The sequence below is a fragment of the Larimichthys crocea genome, chromosome XXIV, assembly GCF_000972845.2.
Source record: "Larimichthys crocea isolate SSNF chromosome XXIV, L_crocea_2.0, whole genome shotgun sequence".
Lineage (NCBI taxonomy): Eukaryota > Metazoa > Chordata > Actinopteri > Sciaenidae > Larimichthys > Larimichthys crocea.
In genome coordinates this window covers 3,160,235-3,180,082 of record NC_040034.1, presented here as the reverse complement: position 1 = coordinate 3,180,082, position 19,848 = coordinate 3,160,235, and the positions used below count along the sequence as shown (strand labels likewise).

General features: G+C 45.3%; 1 protein-coding gene across 3 annotated transcripts; it reads right to left on the bottom strand.

Moving 5' to 3' along the window:
• Positions 1 to 87: 87 nt before the first annotated feature.
• zfyve26 (zinc finger, FYVE domain containing 26) lies at positions 88 to 19,113 on the bottom strand. 3 transcript variants are annotated; one of them, XM_019277978.2, is made up of 43 exons: positions 19,004 to 19,113; positions 17,973 to 18,249; positions 17,805 to 17,880; positions 17,621 to 17,707; positions 17,341 to 17,484; positions 16,922 to 17,261; positions 16,092 to 16,216; positions 15,719 to 15,883; positions 15,520 to 15,608; positions 15,281 to 15,432; positions 14,984 to 15,199; positions 14,180 to 14,797; positions 13,933 to 14,097; positions 13,688 to 13,839; positions 13,274 to 13,517; positions 12,921 to 13,184; positions 12,639 to 12,758; positions 11,993 to 12,163; positions 11,639 to 11,872; positions 11,443 to 11,548; positions 10,395 to 11,254; positions 10,029 to 10,228; positions 9,829 to 9,933; positions 9,573 to 9,695; positions 9,187 to 9,363; positions 8,591 to 8,840; positions 8,198 to 8,296; positions 7,890 to 8,077; positions 7,618 to 7,754; positions 7,372 to 7,409; positions 7,150 to 7,286; positions 6,739 to 6,959; positions 5,652 to 5,799; positions 5,061 to 5,270; positions 4,261 to 4,476; positions 3,313 to 3,510; positions 3,122 to 3,202; positions 2,891 to 3,018; positions 2,550 to 2,724; positions 2,375 to 2,434; positions 2,114 to 2,296; positions 1,963 to 2,013; positions 88 to 1,754 (listed from the first exon to the last, which is right to left on the bottom strand). In XM_019277978.2, exons 2-43 carry the CDS (start codon positions 18,164 to 18,166, stop codon positions 1,542 to 1,544), a joined length of 7,860 nt encoding a protein of 2,619 aa, XP_019133523.2. In that variant the 5' UTR covers positions 18,167 to 18,249; positions 19,004 to 19,113; the 3' UTR covers positions 88 to 1,541. The 3 variants fall into 3 exon arrangements, with proteins under 3 accessions (XP_019133523.2, XP_010749730.3, XP_019133525.2); XM_010751428.3 differs by having other exon boundaries at positions 7,381 to 7,409; XM_019277980.2 differs by having other exon boundaries at positions 14,984 to 15,196.
• Between the last annotated feature and the right edge of the window lie 735 nt (positions 19,114 to 19,848).

The window sequence follows — 19,848 nt, the reverse complement described above, 5'->3', positions numbered from 1 at the left end:
TTCAGCAATGTAAGCACTGGATCGGTACACCAAAACAGAGAAATGGGTCATCGTGAGCATCAAATGTTGGAGCATTAACATCAACAGTTTTTTTTTTTATTATTTTATTTCTTTTACAGGAGATAGAGAAATCAGTTACATTTGAAAATCATTCATCCCTGCATCATCAGAGCATTTCTGTATTTTAAAGTCTAACTCGCTCAGTATAAAGTGCGGCAGTGATGAGACAACAGTCCAAGATAAGAAGGATTAGAGTGCAAGAATGTCGTACGTGCGCATCTCTTCATTTCATCTCTTGCCGATAAACACATATTATTATTATCATCACAGGCAGATTCGTCAGTCTCAGTCTTTAAACTAGTGCAGCGGAGGGAAGAATGGCAAAAGGACAACACAGCATCTCGTGTAAATAAAGATGAACGACTTGACCGTGTTATCAGAGTTTCTCTGAAATAAACCTTCGTGTGTCCTTGGAGAGACAGCTTGAGCAACATAGGCGATTGTCAGTGAGATGAGCTGAATATATCTGTACACAATTACACATCCAAAGAAAATCATATGGGGAAAAGTCCCTTTTTTTTTATAGATTATTGGCTGATTATCTGTGTGAGTTCATCATTAAGAATTCATATGTTCACACAGATATGGGTCGAGTCTTTCGTGAGAGCAAATTAAAAATTAGTGACATTACCGAAACAGGAGACACAAGATGAGACATAAAAACTAGACAAAACTAACGAGCGACTCGAGCGACTTCTGGACAATCGATCGAGGCTAAAAGATGATCTGTAAGCGAGTCCCTTTCTGTATCCAGCCTCATGTTTTATCTTCAATGCCCTTATAGACTTCAAATTCTGTTTGACGTTAATTTCCCTTTCCGAAAGGGAATATACAGACTGAAAGCTGGCCGTAAAATGTGCTATACAGTATGACATAAAACAACATTTGACACCTTTAAGGGTGGAAACATGTACCTTTCTTTAGTGGCGGACACCTCATTAGGCTCAGAATAAAACCTTATTCACACACGGAGACGATAAGGACATTAAAAAAAAGAGACAGAGGCCTTCTAGTCAGTTAAAGATATTTTCCCTTTTGGATGAGGTAGGAGATTAATCTAGTCAAATACTGAGTAACAGATAATATGCTTACGTTGTGTAAGAATCTGTTTGTAGATTGCAGTTAGGTAACAGCCGCTGTAACATCGGTGACCCTGTTCCCTCTCAAGTATTGTACACGAGAGATAACAGCGAAATATTTCAGGAATGAAAGTAAAGCACAGTGGTGGTTTTGTTGGTTGACAGACAGGAAGGCCGCACAAACGCAGAAAGTGATCACCAGGGTTCAGAGTTTCCGCTGAAATAGAAATCTATCTCGCTCGTCTTCAAATAATCTGCAGCTGAAAGTTTACCGATCGCTCTTTTCTAGAGCTGCGTCACGTCAGAAAACCTGGATCCATTTTGTGGCTCATCTCTTTTTAAGTGCTCCGTGTGTGTGTGTGTGTGTAATCCCTTGTTGTGCCGACTGCGCCTCGACCCCTTTTACCTGGCGTTGGGTCGGCCCTGGCGCTGCTGAGATGACTTGTTGTGGTGTTCGGAAAGCCACTGGCGACAGATATTCTGCATCACAGAGTCCTGCGTTCCCTCGGCGGCCTGAAGGACGTCCTGGACCAACGGGCCGGCTCGGCTCGGCTCCAGCTTCACCGCCTGCAGGTACGCCGGCCGCAGTTTACTGCACAGCAGGTAGGCTTTGATCTGCAGAGAGAAGAATGAGAATTAGACCATCAGTGAGTTTCACAACTTTTTGTCTTTAAACATCGATTTCAAGAGTGAAGAGGGTCATTCTTCTTGAACTTGGCAGGCCAGTGGTCAGGTAACAAGAACAGGTGTCACAAGAAACAAAGTGATATCACTGGTGAGAGGAGAAATTATGTGACAGAAAGAATAAAACACTAAGCACTACCTTGCTTTCTGTGCTCTTGATCTCCAGAATGAGACTTTCCAGCTCTTTAGCCTAAATCAGACAAAAGACAATGAGGACAGACAACATGGAGCCAAGTCATGGGCATGATTTGTTCTGACAGTACACTCGATGTTTCATTTCTGTCACTCACATCAGCTGGCCCCTTATCTGCGATGGAGACGCAGCTGAGGATGAGGGCGTCGCAGTCGTTTTTGGTGGCGGTGCCCGACTCGCCGACACACTTGAGCAGCTGACGTACGGCTTTGTGCTGCCGCTGTCGGACGAGCCTCTGGCCGGCCCGCACGTAGACCGCCTGGGCCTGAAGCTGGAAGTCCTGAGGCAGGAAGAGAGGGAGAAGAGTTAAAACGACCAGTAAACACTTTGGCTGTGTATCTGCTGTATTATATTTTACCTGTATGACTCTGTATGCAATGCCAAAACCCTCTTCTATGTTTTTTCCTCCAAGCATCACCTGAAAAAATACAAATAAAGACATAATATTTATTTCATGATTGAACATGAACAGACAAATCTATTTTAAGTGGATGAGACAGGAAGGACTGGGATAACCACAACGGGAAGCTCACCTTGCAGGCAACCTCAACTTTCATGGGACTTCCTCCAAACAGTGTAGGTAGTGAGCTGGTTCCAGTGGACTTGGAGGAAGGCGTACTGGTCTGTGGGGTCTTGGAGGAGGCTGCGTTCTCACAGCGGGACAGGAAACGAGTCACCTCCAGCTGAAGCTCAATGGTGTTCATGTGCCTGATGAACATAGGACAGGAGAGGTCCACACTTTAAAAAAACAAGTCAATCTGACAGGTGGAAAACATGTATGAAGATAAAAAACAAAGCCCTAAGATTGAATTATACTTTTAATTTTCTGTTTTATTTCCATCCCGTTCATTTACATAAGGACACATTAAATAACCTGGACACGTCATTGGACGACATCATCTTCCTGAATGAGTTGACTTGAGACTTCCTCCTCCCGCCGCCCCGACCCTGCTGCTCCTGTAGGTATGTCCTCAGGTGCTCTTTGGCTTTGACCAACCAGCTCTGTAAGAAAGTCAAAAGGAGGGTCAGCGTTCTCATATGAGCAGATGAATCTTTAAAACATTTTAAAGCTGCATGACTGTGGGGGGGAAAACAGGAGAAATACCTGCTGATCTCCCAGCTGCAGGTACGAACTGGCTCCATGTGTGAAGAATCGGATGCAGGTCATGGCCGCGCGCACATGATCCTGTCCAGGTAAACAGCATTCGACATGTTAATGAAAAGTACTTTGTACTTTTTTGGGAGACTTTTTCTGGCATTTGACTGTATAGATGAAAATCATAATAACACTCTAACCATCATGAACTGCTGAAGCTGGTAGAGAGTGTGGTAGTATCCCCGCCTCTGCAGGAACTGACAGGAGGCGATGAGGTAGCGGCTGCATGATTCCAGGCCAGGGTCAAGTTTTTCCAGTATCACCTGCAGTGTGCCAAGACACCCCCGCTCCAGACTGGGCTGCAACACGCCCTCCAGAAACACCTCGTCCGGGCAGTCCTGAAGTAGAAAAACACAAAGCAATGGCACATGCAGCAGTTCTTTCAGACAAATGACGATGACTACATCGTATTTAAATATGATTTTAAAACAGGAAAGTGCTGTCAGACTGTGGAATGATCTTTTTTAAGGGTTTGGTCAAACTACAGCTTGTTTCTTTGCTATAAACAGGATACTGAAGTGTATGTTGTATTTCTGCACAGTTAAAAGAGAGCCAAGGCCAAACCAAAGCCAAATGGACTTTGTTTACTGAACCTGATATCCTGCCATATTTTAGATATTGGCAACAGAGAGGTGTCACCAGGTGTGTGTCTGTCAGACTGGATATTAAAGTCAGTGTGAAGGCAATTCTGAGATTTCCAACATTAAATATGTTGGAAAATAGTTGCTGAAAAGTTAGAGTCAGAGGTTCAAACAGTTTTTCACCAGTTTTCAGTCTCAGGATGTTGTTAGTTCAAAGTTAGTCATGTGGCTTCACCACACTCAGAGGAGGACACGCCCCCACAGTCCTGGAGATGAAAATTCATCTCTACCTGATTTTGACACCTAATTTCATAAACGTAATTATTCAAATTTGGCCGGGTGGTTAATAACACTTTCTTCTTTGGTCTGACACACTCAGAACATATTTATTCTGACTTTACACAGACTTTGATTTAACACCTCAAAACATTCTTAAAGTTACACCAACGTCTTTTTTTAGGATATGAGGATCAGCTTAATGCAAACTGAAAACAAACAAAGCCTCACCTTGTTGAGCAGGTACGTTAACGCCTCTGTCATGCAGTCGTGACGCATGTAAAAGCTGATCAGAGCCAGGTGAGTGCCGTATGTGTTCAGATAGAAGAGACACTCCTGGTGGAGGCTGCTGGTCTGCGTCTGACCCTCGGGTCGATCCACAGGACCGGCCTCGCACAGGACGTCCTCCAGCTCACGCAGGGACGCCAAGATGTCCTCTTCAAAAGACTGACACGGACACACAGAACGTCACACAACAAGTCAGGAGTGTATACGTGCACATCGAGTAGTTTATTGCAGTTGTGCTTTCATGGTATAGTCTGAAGAAGTGTCAATAAAACACCAACAGTAGTTTGAAGCACATATACGTAACAACTCTCTCTCACGTTGGAAACTCTGATGTAATCCTGTCCAATAGAAACCACACATGCACATATCATGCCACACATTCCCCTCTGTGTGAAGGAGCAAAGACCCTCTGGCACCAAACAATACGTGGGAGATTCTTCAAGTGTCATGTACCACCAGGGGTGAAGAAGTGCTTCACATTCTGTACAGTGCAACTCCAGCGTGTGCACACCTGACCGTAACTAAGTGTTAATGTGGTTCTATATATGTATATGTGCATTTCAGAATGATGGTGTGACTGGAAGATTGGAAAATGCCATGCCAGATAAATTAAACGGGGATCGTGACACATCATATTTTCTGCTTGTGTACAGGCTACATGGAGGCCTCAGTCAGTGGCTTGTCCTAACACTGCAGCAGTGATTCTGCTCGGACTAAGAATAGGACTGCCATCTTCTTCTTACCGTGGCCACAGTGAAGTGTACGTACGTCTCCAGGTTCTGGACGACCTCCTGCAGCAGTAAAGGTCCCATGTTGAGATGATTGCGGTCCACTGGAGCCTTCAGGCAGCGGGCGAACTTCTCCCTCGCCCCTGAAAGGTTCCCCGCCTTGAGAGACGCCATCCCCCATGCCTGCCACACTCCACCAGGGTCCAGGCCACTCTTAGTAGACACCTAACAGCGAGCAACGATAAGAACGGTTTATCTAACTTAATTATTAAATAGGTTGGGTCCGTTATGAAGCTGTATAACTACCCACATCTTACAGGTACAGGAGACTTTTCCACTCCAAGATCATGGCAGCTGCGTTACAACATATTTTAATCGACTGCATGCCAGAGCTGCTAGTAGCTTTAAGTTATGTAACAGACGGGGAGGGATATCCCTGACTGAAACATGACTACAGGAGTCATTGTACACGGCACTTGATTGATTTACTGTATTTTTTTAGTGCTTGTGTTTATCTGCCCAGTAACTGCAGGTGAAGCTGGTATCTTTATTTGAAATGACTTGACATGTAAAATAAAAATATAGACAAACCACCGACTTCCTCACCTCCACTGCTAGCTGGTAGTGCTCTGCTTCCAACAGCTGGTTACGGAGACGCGTGACAGCGGAAGTCTCCAGAATGTCATCCAGAGAGGGAATATACTTGTAGTTGGCCGACACGAGAATTTTAAGCACGTCGACTTTGCTGATGTAACTGCAGAAACACAGGATATATAAAAAAAAGGGGAAGCAAAACAGACAAACAGACAGAGAGTTCCTTGCATATTAGCTGCGGTGCATGAGAATACTAAGCAAGTCGTGACACATGAGCATGCAATGAGTCAGTAAGTTTAGAGCTGTCGGAGGTTATTCGAACTAGCGGCTTCTCCAGGGTGTAAAAGTCAGCTGGGATAGGGTCCAACCTCACCGTGACCCTGATGAGGATAAGCGTTACAGAAGATAGATGGATGGATGGAGGTTATCTGACTTCCTGTGTTTGACTCAACTGCTCTAATTTGAGAGAAGAAGCTGCATGATTGAGATTAATCCTTGTGGAATGGATCCTGCTTAGTTATGAACTCATACAGAATGATCATGCACCTCTGCTTCAGCTCATTGTTTGCATTTACAGCCACAGATTTTACAGCATATTCATGTAAACCGAACTAAGACTAAAATGCCAGAAGAGCTTTTTTAAGTAGTAGTTGCTTTGCATTGTTTTGAGTCATTTTTCAGCATTTTATGGACCAATAAATCGAGAAAACTATAAAATTAGTTGCAGCTTTAAATGCCAGTGACTGTAAAACTTTTTCCCCAGCAGACATTTTCACCTGTTACAGTGGTGGTGTCACTAACAACATTAACAATGTTCTATTCAACTGTTCCAGGAAGGTATTGAAGCGTGGCAGTGAGCCAGCAGGACTGTACCTTACCTTACCTTACCTTAACATTACATCTGAAAATGTTCTGAGAAAACAGCCTGTACATACTGTGCAGACCGCAGGTATGTTTGCATTCATGTCACCTGAAACTGTCTGGGCATGCACTATAGGAACTTGACTGACAGCCCCAGGCCTCTGATCTGCTTCATTCTCAGTTTCCCACAGTCAATACCGAGCCGCCTTAAAAACACAAACAACGTCTAACCTCTTACCTGTCACATAAGGCGAGATCCTGGCTACGGCCAACTTTCACAAACATCAGCTTGGCGCTGAACAGCAGCCGCCGCATGATGTCAGTGAGGAGGCAGGCGTCCACCTCTGGATTGGTCAGCTTACGTGACAGAGAGCGGCAGTGGCTGATGAGCTGATGACCGCAGGCTGTCTGGTCACTGTGCAGAGACAAGATGGCCACGCAGAGGAACGCACTGGGAGCCTTGAGGGTTCAGCAAAAGACCAGGATTAGTCTCACTCTTACAACTATTTAAAATGCTAGAAATAAACTCAGCTTTAGGCTCACTATTTCTGCATTCAGCTGTAAATCTTTTACAGGGCGTGGACCCTAATCTTTAATAATAGCATTCCAGGAATTTCAGATGAATGATGCCAAACGTTCAAATCCAGACCTGTTCGTAATAGAACTCGCTCCTAAGCAGCTGATTCTCTGCAGGATTCGTGCTGAGTTGGATCGGCCTTTGGACCACTTCAGGCAGATGCAGCATCCCGTCCAGAGCTTCTTCTGTGACCACGGGGCTTCCAGCCACTGCAGAGGACAGCATCGTTAGAGAGTCTCATCTGATAAAGATGAGATAGTTTATATGAAAATGACATTAAATTTCTGATGTTACCTAATTTACCTTCAGCTGGTTCCAGTTCATCGTCAGAACTGCACATGGAGGAAAAAAGAAGACACATTTAAAAACACAGAAACATTTTACAGATCTACATCTGCATCTGCATCTAGGCACACTTGGAAAACTTCCATCCTACAGTTTTAGACACTGAACTAAACAACTGAACTGAGAAGTTTCCAATATAGATTTTTTCCATGTAAGTTAAAGATGATTTGATTGGACGGGACTACAGGGTCTTACTCAGGGTGAAAATAGGCGTAACACTGGTCACAGACTCGGACTTCCTCTCCTGGGCAGCCCTCTACAAGCATCTTGTGCTCTGAACACGCATTACAAACCAGGCGTCCACATCTCCGACAGTGATGCCGTCTGTTGAACTAAACGAAATATAAAAGAAAAATAACACTTATTACTCCTGATTATTCTTTTCACAAGTTCTGTTTTTATTTCCTTTTAACTGAAGGTAACTGAAGGCACCGACAGTGAGCCTCACACTTTTCCCACCGACTCACCATGGTGAACCTCTCACGCTGGCAGACCATGCACACATGCTGCTGGGTGTCAGGGACCCAGTCTTTGCGGGCCGGGGGTTGGTCTGGAGGCTGGAACTTGGCAGACGAGCGGCGTTTTCTCCCTGCTGAGCTTCGATCTCTCTCCCTGTCTGTGCTACTTGAGGAGCGTGTGCGCGTTGGGGTGCTGCCTGTGGAATCAAACACGACGGAGGAAACAATCAGAGGAAGTTTGAAATCATCAATCAATCGATCATTCAAAGGAAACTCCCTGTGCAGGATCGATATGTGTTACTGTGAAGCATCCTCACCTGCAGAGGATGTTGGAGAATCAATTCGACTCGACAATACGGAGTAGCTGTCCTGAGCGGGACACTGCAGCAGCGTGTCCTGGAGGCTGATTACAGAGTCTAAAAGAAAAGTCACATATTTAGTTACAAGTTGCTATTGATGGTCACTGGCTGTGCTAAAACATGAGCTCCACATTTCTTGAAGAACATTTGGTTCTTTAAACTTTGATTCCAAGCCAATTTGTTTATAAAGATTTTCCCAGAACTTCTGAAACGTCCTCGTCTCAGTACTCAGTAAGTAAGTGTCCATTTGAAAACCTGTGTGACACGTTTCAGTCAGCCTCAACAATCTTCGTAAATATTTGTGCGCCTATGTTGGCGATCATCACTGTGCAGAGTGCCCTGAGCACTGACCGGATCGGGACCTCTCTCTGGGGGCGCAGGAGAAGTCGAGGGCCTTGCAGGCGTAGTCTGCCAGAAGCTTATCGGTGTCTTCGGCGCTGAAGCCGGCCTCCTGACCGACCAGGAGGCTCCGCAGGGTTCGAACACCCACGTCTGCCCAGTCCACCTTCAGGTTCATCAGCAGCTGCTCGAGCATCAGCAGGGGCTCTGACAGCAGGGGGAAATAGTCCTGCCTGGAAGCTGCGGGCAGAGTCAGCAACACCTGGAGGATAAAACAAATGTTTTAATGGGAGAGCAAGATCAGAGTTAAAACATCAAATGTGCAGGACTTTCAACTTGGCCATATCACTCTGTAGCAGAAGATAATTCTCTATGATAAACATTTCCTAGCAGGAAGCGATGAGCACATCTTTTTAAGAATTAAGAAGTTGCAACACTATTTACCACAAGCCACAGTTCCTTTAAGCTTCTTTAAGATTTCATTAGAATCATGACTGAGTTACAAAAAAGGAACTTGACTGAGAAATTAGTACTGAGGAATTCATAGAAGATTTACATTTCCTGTCCTCTCCGATTTCCAGTGCAGCTCTTCACAAAACTTCACCAACCTTAGAGCCCAGATGGAGGGCGTGGATGTGTCGCCGTCGGGCCGGAGACACCTGCCTCTGGAAATGCAGGGTGAGGTAGTCGGCCAGGAAGTGACAGGCGGCCAATCCAGGTCGGCGGTCCAGGGCGCGCTCACAAACGTCGAGGCCGACTGCAAAATCTGAGAGGCCCTCGAGTAACTAAACAGAAACAGAAAAAAATTCAACTGTTGAAGAGGGGAACATGTTCTTAGACCTTACGAACAACAATAAATGTGTTTTATGGAACACAAATACAAAGAATTTGGGCATTTCTGCACAGAGGTGCATCAGTAGTGTTTGTTAATATCAGCTCAGCAACACAGCCCAACATTTTATTTAATGGATTTCAGACTAATGTTCGTTTGGACCTCGAAAGCCTCATCTGTCTGTCCCTTCTCCAGCAGGTGAAGCAGATGCTCAGTCTTCAGCTGCAGCCTCAGCTGGTCGGATACAGGATAGAGCTCAACCCACTGTGCACACAGAGCGAACTCCTGCGGGAAAAGATGGATCATATGATATCATTAAACCTAGACAAACATGTATTTTAAAGATGAATGTGTGTTCACTTCTAATATTAACTTTATATTTGTCTAACAAAACCTCCTGCAGGTGTGCTGTGCTCACCTTCGCTTCCAGCATCATGGACAGCATGGACTCAGAGTTTGTCTTAGACTCGGTCCTCAGCTCTTGCCATGTGGACCAGGGTAACGGAGGATGTAAAGTCAACATCTGGAAGAAGAGAGAAGAGAAAAACCTCATTATCAACAGAAAACTTGAGATAAAGAAAACAACTAACTTAATCTCCGTTCAGCTCTAAGAATTACCCAGCGGTAGAGGTCCAGTTCTTTTTTCTTCAGATCCAAGTCTGTCCTCAGTGAGGCTTCTGTGCTCGGGTCATTGAGGCAGAACTCGAGTAGCTCCAGGCAGGCTGACAGAGGCCAGCGCTCCAGAGCCTGGAGAGCAACATGAGCTCGCAGGTTAGCGTCCTGCACGCGGAACAGCTGACCGATACCTTCACCTCCATCTGAACGTATAAAACCAGATATACGACGTTACAGTTACATTTATAAACAACTGTGAAGCAACTGCTGCATTCAACATATATGTATCAAGTGCATGTACAGGCAGGTACAAAGTGTCTCCAACGCCATCCCATGAGCCTCCAGGTTACATTTACCATCATTTCTCACCTTCTAAGGCAGCGCAGGCAAGCAGGCGGTCTCTCAGCGCCCCCTCCTGGCTGCAGCCTTGCCCATACAGCTCCAGCAAGCTGAGGGCTCGGCCCAGGTCTCCAGAGGTAAGAGCCTTCTGGAAAGCCTCAGCAGCCACAGCCTGGGCGACTTCTTCTTGAGGCCCTGACAGCAGGAGACTGACGAGGGGTTTCCCACAAACAACCGCCCCTAGTCCAGCAGAGCCTTCCTCGCCCTCGCTTAACAGGGTGCCCAGCACTGGTTCAACCATGGTGTGCAGGTAAGCCCGGAGAATAGGGAACTCCTTCAGGAGGTTATCTGCCTCACGAGAAATCTGCTCTCCGTCTAGGACGACCTCTTTACGGCCGCTACGAAAATAGCCGGACCATCCGGAGGATTGTGTCCGTGCAGCTTCTCCTTTGCAGGCGCTCAGACATGCCAGTGTGGCGAGTAAAGGGGAGCGAGCCTTTAGAAAGGACAAAGCTGATGGTGTGAGGAGGAAAGAGTTTAAAGAGGAAGAGGAGGATGAATGAGACGGTGGCGATGTGGAGAGGTTGGTGGGGGAGGTGGAGAGGTTGGTCGGTGTCGCTGAGTGGTCTTCCACCGAGCTCTCCGAATCGGAGCTCGCATCAGATTGAGGCTCTGCGATTGCCAGAGTTGGCATATGCTCCTGAGCGTGCTGCTGGAGCAGGACAGACAAACTGGCGACACCGAACACTCCGTCATCTTTCTTGGTCTGACTGGAGTCTCTTGCCTCACCTGGACAGGACGTCCACACGGGCAGAGACTCACAGCATCGCCGGACAATCACCTGCTGGACGCTCAGTCGCAGTTCTTCCTGCTGCAGCAATGACAGAACTCTGGAGATAAAACAGGACATGGAATAGTTAGATAAGCTGCTGCCTTCGTACCAAATAAGTTTTTTTATATAGTTTCTCTCTTAAATATATTTGAGTTTTACTCATTTTACTGCATGAGACCAACTTGAGGAATAACGCAGCATGCCGTGTCTTTGTTTTGACTGAAGGGACTTAATCACTGCACGTACTTGTCAGGAGAAACCTGTCTGTCAAATAGCAGGTGGGAGAGAAGCTGAAATGGGGCCTGAAGCAACACCAGCAGTGGATTCCCAAGCTTCACTTCACTGCTCTGGTCTGCGATAAACACATAAAGAAGAAGAAAAGTCACTGATGGTCCTGTGATAACAGTGGTGCTGATAACTTTTAATAAAACAGCACTTTTACCTTCTGAACCCAGGCTGCGCACTAACACTGACACTAGTGTGTTGATGTAGTCAAGGAAACTGCGCACATAATCCGGTCTGACGAGATCTCTGTCTGGCTCAAAGGGACAAAGCTGGTCCAGAGAACGAAGCAGCTGCTTCATGCTGGAGCGCACGGGGTGAGCGTCCAGCTCAGGCTGCTTCAGACTGGCCTGCTCAACCAACAGCGCTAGAAGAGCGCTGCCCACGCTGCCCTCTGTTAAACCGGAGACATAAAGAACAATCAGACTCTTCAATCCTGCAACAACAGAGTCTCAAGACATGTACATGTTTGAGAAAACAAAGTCAGTGTTCAAGTCTTTGTTACTGTGCCAACCTGTGCCATCTGTGGCAGTGCTCAGGATGTGCAGGGGGCTCTCCAAACGTTGTGCTAGACCGAGCCGAGCAGCGATGCATTCCTCGCTCAGTGATGGGTGGCAACACAGGAGCACTTCCTGGATACAGCAACCAAATGGGCTGGCAAACACTTGGTCTTCCCCAACGGCTTCTACAAACAGGAGTGGAGCAGGACATAAACATCAGATTCATTTTATAGAAATAACAGATTTTAAACTATTTGGTGCTCACTTTTCCCACCCGATACACCTGTTCTCACACTCAATCACACATGTAACTTTGGCTTTCAGGTCAATTCCCACAAGAAGTACGTAAACTAAATCACACACCACCAACTATTTCACTGATTTTGATGAAACTGGATCATATTTTATGGAGAAAATGTGCTGATGTCCTCCACCTCAACTCTCTGTGATTTACAGAGTTTCCTGGTGGACAGTGAAGTAAACTGTAGCTGCTGTTAGCACTCTTAAATAATAATTCCCAACGTTATAATGTTGCTTTAAATCTCTGGTGAGGAAAGTTTCTTTGCATCTGCATTAACACGGTTATTGTGTGATTATTTCTATCGTTAAGTTATCTGTAAGCATCACTACTGGAGTGTTGGTGTGAGTATTTTTAATCACCTGTTTTGGCAGAGCCTTTATTGGTCGTAGAATGATTCAGGATCTTGTTGATCTGTTGTAATATCATGGGAAATCCACAGATCCCCTCCGAATGTGGAACCTTTGGGTCAGCTCTGACTCCTGGGGAAGCAGAAAGGGATTAAAGATGAAAACCAAAATTACAAGCTGCTAACAGACACATGAAATTGTAGTTGGTCTTGTTCTGTGTCAGAATAAATCTGTTGTATAACCAGCACCAAAGCTTCCCAAAAAAAAAAAGACCCTAAAACTGAGGCTGCATACCTCGAGCCTCCAGGCTGCTGTTGAGTCGGCGCTCTGCTGTGTCCAGCAGCTGTCGGGACGTCTTCCAGAGCTGACAGTGGCAGCAGGCCAGGTCAAAGGCAGCCATGGCTGCTGGGCTGAGCTCCTCCAACAGCGTGTAAATGAGGCCGGAGGGGTCTGAAGCACAGCGGCTCAGCCAGTAGTCTTCCTCCAGCGAAGGCATCGGGTGAGCAGGGGTGCTGAGGAGCCGGTCTGCTATGTCTGAGATGGAGTAGAAAGCCACACCTGAGAGGAAGCACAAACAGAAGTCAGGGTTCAAAGGGCACTCTAAATATGAATTATTATTCCTCAAATTAATTAAAAAGTTATCGAACCTGCAGCAGCCGCACTCCCGATGGCCTGCAGGGTCGATCGACCACTGCTCCCCAGCCGAGTCCTCCCTGCACCCGACACAGCCGCCGTCACCAGACCCTCTGAGGACGATGAGGACGAAGACATTGACTGGCTCTCCATCTTCTGCTCCACCTGTCCCAACTCCACCAGGACTTCTTTGTAGCGCTCCATGAACACCAGCTCGCCGCAACAGGCAGACGCCCCAAGATCAAACACCAGAGATACCTGCAGAGAAATATGCAGCACTGAGCTCAGCGGTCTCCACGTCTTAGACACTCTGTATATGTTTTTAGACTGCAGCTGAGTCAGATGCAAACATCTACTGCGTTAAATAAAGATTTATCGTAATCATAATTAGTAGATGTAGTTGTAATACAGATAGCAGACATAATGACCTGATGTGCCTCCATGAAGTTCCCTCGGCGGATGCAGGACATGAGCAGAGACTCAGGAGAGGACAGCATGGCGGGGACGAGCCAGCTGTGGGGACCTCCGCACGGACACACCTCCATTTCCACGCTACTTGCTGCTGTCACTCCTCCACCATCTGACAAAGGACAAATAAAATGTCTTGAGTCCACAGACATGACATTCTGCATGACTTCAATTCACTGCCCCTAAAAACAGAAATACAGTTTACCTGATGCGCTCGTGCTAACTTCTCCTTTGTGTTTCTCCATGGAGGTTTGTCTGTCCATAGCGGGTCTCCCTGGTCTCTTCCTTCTCCTCAGGCTTGAGCTCTTGCTGTGCCCCAGAATAGTGACGGGATAGTTGACCGCTGACATCGGACGAGGACTCTCTGAACCTGCAAGAGAATTTTAACTCATTCCAACACTAACATTGGCATGAACACAAAGGCGCGTGGAAACAAAGCTTGTCTTTCTCACCGCTTCCACCGCCCTGATTGCTGGTGATGATCTGCAGCCTCCACTGGGCCTCTGCGTTGCGTTTGGACAACCTCTGCAGGCGAGCCCCGAATGTCTCAGCCGTCACAGAGCAGCCGATGTTTTCCGCCACCTCAGCCTCTGGAGGTAGCGCTCTCCCGGCCTCCTGTCCCTCCTGCTGGCCCACCACAGACATACCGTCCAACTCTTCTTTCAGCAGCTTCAAAAAACCCTCCATGGTCGTCACATTGACCAGAAACCCCCTGCAGCCCTGGATAAAGTGCCCCAGGTCCAGGTGATGGCTACGATGGGCTGCTGTTGTTGAACTTGAACGCTGCTTCTGATCCTCTGTCCTACTGTGCTCAGTCTCATCTGTCTTTGCTTTGGTTCCGAGTTCAACATTTGTGTTTGCTGTATCTGACGCACATTCTGACATCGTGGCACCGCCGCCCGTGGTCAGGTTCGAGTTTGTGTCTTTTTGGATCTGCTGGGCAAAGTCAGTGGTGGATACAAAGAGGAGGGAGAAGATGTTCTCCAGGAGCTCCAGGCGGAACATGGCAGGCACAGCCTGCAGGTAGAGTTGACACTCTGACAGGTAATGCTGGAACAGCGAATGGCAACCTGGAAAACACCACAAACTTCCTTAGTTTCTCATACAGCATGATTTAAGACTACCAGAACTAACTATACACACTGTGCCAATGACATCAACGTCTATTTTTTTTGGAAGTGAGATTATATAATCTGCTAAATTTAGCAGACAGGACGTCTATTGTCATCTACGGGGAAGAAAAACAGCCTTTGTACCATCTGAGGAAGTTGAGGTTTGGTTTTGGTCCATTTCTGCTTCACTGGGCTGGTGATGTTGCCGCTGCTGCATGGACTCGCACTCGGTGCAGTTTGAGTATTTATGTGCATTCACACAGAGAGCGTAGATGGCGTACTTCATGGCACAGAACCCCTGGAACAAAACTATGTTCCTCTGCACGGTGGGACTGAGAGGACGGGCGGCCTCAGTGTCTTCTACAAGGAATGAAATGTGTGACAATTAACGCCCCAAATTCATTTAAATTCAACAAGAGAGAGGATGGTGAAGATTCTGACCTGTTCCTGGTGAATTTGGCAGCTGCTGCAGCAGATCTAGTATCCTGCGCTCTTCAAACTGAGCCAAAGGAGTCAGGGAATGCAGAATGTAGAGAGCAGAGTGATTGTCCAGAGTGTGAAGCTGTGCCAGCAATGCCTCCATGGAAATCCCTCTGAAGGAACAAAATACAAAAAACAAATAATGATTAAGAAAGAGTTAAATGCCACTTAAACTTCCAGAAGAAAAGAAAAACGCTTACGTATTGTTGTTTTTACACCATTCAAGTATTCCAAGCTGAGAGGACAGAAGATTGGCAAAGTCCTGCAGAACAGAGTCACTGGCCGCTGCCTAAAAACAGGTAAAGATTGTATCAGCAAACCACCAAAGTTACACTTCAACATAATTTGAGGAGGAGGTGTATGTTGACGTGTGGACAGCTGGATGATTTCAGCTCTGACCTGCTCTCTGTGCAGGATGCTGAGCAGCGTTTGAGCCGAGCTGAGGCTGCGACACTGAGTCCATCCCAGGAGCAACAGCAGACGGGACAGAGGCTGAAACTCCAACTTCAGTAAGTCTCTCAGCTGAGCAAACTCCTCATGTTTAATTAGGTCGAGTGCAGTGACCTACAGGGAGGAAGCAATCTTATTACATTATTGAATTTCATCACATGTGGTTTACGAGGTTGTTAGGATCCAGCACAGCTTACAAAACACATAGCTACTAAAACAGACTACATACATAACATCGACAGTTAGATCAGCTGTTTTTCACATGTTGAACTCTACATTTATGTCAGTATTAACATGTTTCCAATGGTCCTGGTACACTTACCAAGACCTGCTCGAGGAAGTGCTTTCCACTACTAAGGCACTCAAAGTAAATGGTCTTCCAAATGGATGGTCGATCTTTGTGGCAACACAGACTGAGGGCCAGCTTCTCTGCTTCAGGAAGGTCCACTAGGAAAAAATATAGAGAGAGATAACAGAGAAAATAGTTTTAATGTTTGCACTGCAACGGCATGCAAAGAATGTTGCAAGTGAGGTAAATGTTATATAAAAAGTTTTGTGAGGGAATTTAAAAGTATTTCAGCAAAAACATTGTCATAGAGATTCTGAATATTTATGGGAGTTTTTTTTAGGGGTAAACCAGATTTATCCTTGATGTAAGCTCGGTCTGCGTCATAAATAAAATACATGATTAACGCTAAAATATCATGTAATCATGTAAAATAATATTTTATGGCCACCCCGAGAATTAACCACCAATCACCACTGTTGGTATAATGACACATTATCAGAGACAGGAACAGCCGCTTGTCACATGAAACGTTTTCACGGCCACAGAAGCAGAAGTGCGTTCAAAAGAGGAAAAGTCATGATGATGCTTTAAGACTGAAAGCAAAGAAGGCCAAATATCAGGCTATAAATATTTTGTGTGTTGTTACGTTGTCATGTTAACATAAAATCTGCTTAAAGGGCCCAAATCTTGTGTTATATTTTAAATATTGGGCAAATCCTGATGATCACGAGATAATTATTAACAAATATTGGGCAAATCCTGATGATCACGAGATAATTATTAACATCAACTCAAAGGTGAAAGTTTTATGTGGCACCACAGCCAATCAGAGCTTTCTTTAATCATCTCATTGCTGCATCTACCTTGTGTGTCAGGTGCGCTCCTCAGCAGGTGATCCCTCTGAAGCCTCAGAGCGGTGGAGCAGTATGCAGTGACGAGAGCGTTGCACCGAGGGCGGAGCAGCGAGCTCAGGATGCGCTCCTCTTTCAGGGGCCCGTCTCTGGCTACCCACAGCACCTCACACAGCGCCTCCAGCTGCCCGTCACTCCTGCGAGAGCTCCACGGCATCACGGACAGCACGGCGTATATCTCCTCCACCCACTCCTCCACCTTGTCGAACCTCCTCTCCGGTTTTCCCAGTCGCTTCATCAGGTGTTGGATGAACGTGTGCTGCAGAGTGTGGTCCTGTGAGCATGACTGGTCCTGGAGGAGATGTGGAAGATGAGGAAGATGGAGCATGCTGATGGTCTAAAATACATTTTATTGATAAAACATGTCTGACCTGTAAGAACTGTGCTAAAGACTGGGCCAGTCTGGGCTTCTTTTTCTCCAACAAGGTTCGCAGGCAAGACTCAACAGAAGCATCTGTTGTCCTTTCTGGAGCCTTTTGTTCAGTCTGCGTGTCCAAGAAGGTTTTGTGCAACTCCTGCTGAAAGACAAGTTATCTCAGTGCTGAATTCTGCCTACAGTCAAAGTTAAAACACTTTCTTATCTCATGTTTACTTCCTTATTATCAGCTGTATGTTTGACTGAATACAAAAGTCCAAAATAATAATGATGACCTTGAGAACAGTGTCTGGTATGCCCTCTGACCACAGCTCCTCGAGGAGCAGGAGGAACTCCAGCTCTCTTCTGATGTGAGGAGGAACCTGAAGAGGAGAGTCATCATGTCAGAAGACTTTTCACCCCATTTCACAACACAACATTGTCTGCTGTGTCAAAGGGTCTTTGTAAATACTGTCATACCTGCTCTTCTGTCCATTTCTCCAACACCTGAAGCCAAAACCAAGCCAGTCTGTGCGGACTCCCCACAGACTCCCATCTACAAAACACACAGGCATTAAATCAGTAATAAAACACATACATTATTTTTGCAGACCTAAATAAGAAACGTGAAAGCTGCGTGCAGCTCACTTCAAACTGTAAGGCTGGCAGACAATAGCTTTGATTATGTCTCGTAGCTTCTCTGAAAGTCCTCCTCCCGTCGAGTTAACCAGCTGTGGCACGCAGGCGTTGGCCAGCTCCCACTCTCCGTGCTGCAGGCACCTCTTGAAGTACTCAAACAGGTCCTGGAGGGAGGTCTGGGACTCACAGCCGAAGGGATGCATGGCCACTCCTCTGCTCAGCGGTCACAACTGGAGAAGCACCTTTACTTCCATACAGGCAGAGAGGACGCTCGAGCTTTCTTCACCTGAAACGGGAAAGAAAGTTTGACAAAGGAAAGATCGCTTTGTCAGCTCGTACAATCTCAACCACCTCCACATCAACGGCAGCGAGACGAAGGAGACCTCAGACCATCGAGACAAATACCCGGTGTTCACCTCAACAACACACTGGACACAGACATCCTGAACTCACTGAGGAGGCTGATCTATCTTATCTTAACTTATCTTGATGAAATAAACAGTGGTTCTTGATAAGCAGCTTTATTTACAACTCTCTTTTGATGTATATATATTTATATTACACAGTGCACTGCATGTATCACAGTTTTAAATGAACAACATAATGCTGAAGTTCAAATTTTATGTGATGAACAACAGACCTTACTGATCTGTAATCAGAAATACTTCAATTATTATTTATTCACTATTTATTTATTATTATTTATCACCCCTGAAGCTTTTATACACTCTATTTTTGACTTTAATGTCATGCTTTGTAATTAATATAAACACAAACAGCTGTGACAGTGACACAGATTACTCAGATTACTCAGATTACTCAGATTACTCAGATTATTCAGATTACTCAGATTACTCAGATTACTCCTGCATGTTTTTTACTGACAGCCAGATCTGACAGCATTAGCATTAGCGTTAGCTCCAAACGCTGCTGACCGGTCGACACTTTAAGTTTCCTTCGTTACTTTAACGTCACTAACAGCTCGCAGAGGCTCCGGCTGGAGCCCGTGAAGCCCGCGGACACTCCGTGGAGTCACTCACTCATCTCTCTGCGCTGTTTCCCGCCATGAACGGTGAAAGTTTCCGTCCACATCCAGCTGCTGCTCCGAGCTGTGATGCTAGCTGAGCTAGCTGAGCTGAGGTCATGTGACAGAATCAGCTGATCCTCAGCCGCTGATTGGTCAAAGGTCGGCACGAGGGGGGCGTTCCGGAAGCGCGAGACGGGGTCGCTTTGTGACTGCTGCCTTCAGGTGCTGTCGGAAATACGAGTATCAGAGTAACAAGCGAGAGCACGGTACTGTGTACATATATATATATATACACACACATATATATGTACATATATTATATTATATATATATACTATATTATATAATATATATCTATATATATATATATATATTCTATCTTATATATTATGTATGTGTTATGTATGTGTGTGTCTGTGTATAATAACAGTATAACCGTATAATAATGTGTGTATATAATACACATGATATATATTACACATATATATAACATATATATATATATATACTGTTTTATACTGTTTTATCACAGAACACACTCAACACCACAGATATTGTGTACATATATCTACACACACATATATACATATATATATATACATATATGTGTGTTGTATTATAGATTGAACTAATAATAATATCTCTCTCTCTTATATATAATAAATATTATATATATATCTCATCTATATATATAATATATATATATATATATTAATTATATATTATATATCTACTCATAGAAAAAGCGAGAGAGAGAGAAATAGAAAATAATAATAATATATATAGATAATATATATATAAATAGATGGATAGATATATATATAGATATAAATATAGACAGAGAGAGAGAGAGAGTGT

Excerpts from the sequence above, each read along its gene's own strand:
- zfyve26 (XM_019277978.2), bottom strand. The coding sequence starts at position 18,166 with ATGCATCCCTTCGGCTGTGAGTCCCAGACCTCCCTCCAGGACCTGTTT. Across the intron at positions 15,609-15,718 it reads GCATCCTGCACAGAGAGCAG|GCAGCGGCCAGTGACTCTGT; the intron begins GTCAGAGCTGAA and ends ACCTGTTTTTAG. Across the intron at positions 12,759-12,920 it reads CAGCAGCCTGGAGGCTCGAG|GAGTCAGAGCTGACCCAAAG; the intron begins GTATGCAGCCTC and ends CTGCTTCCCCAG.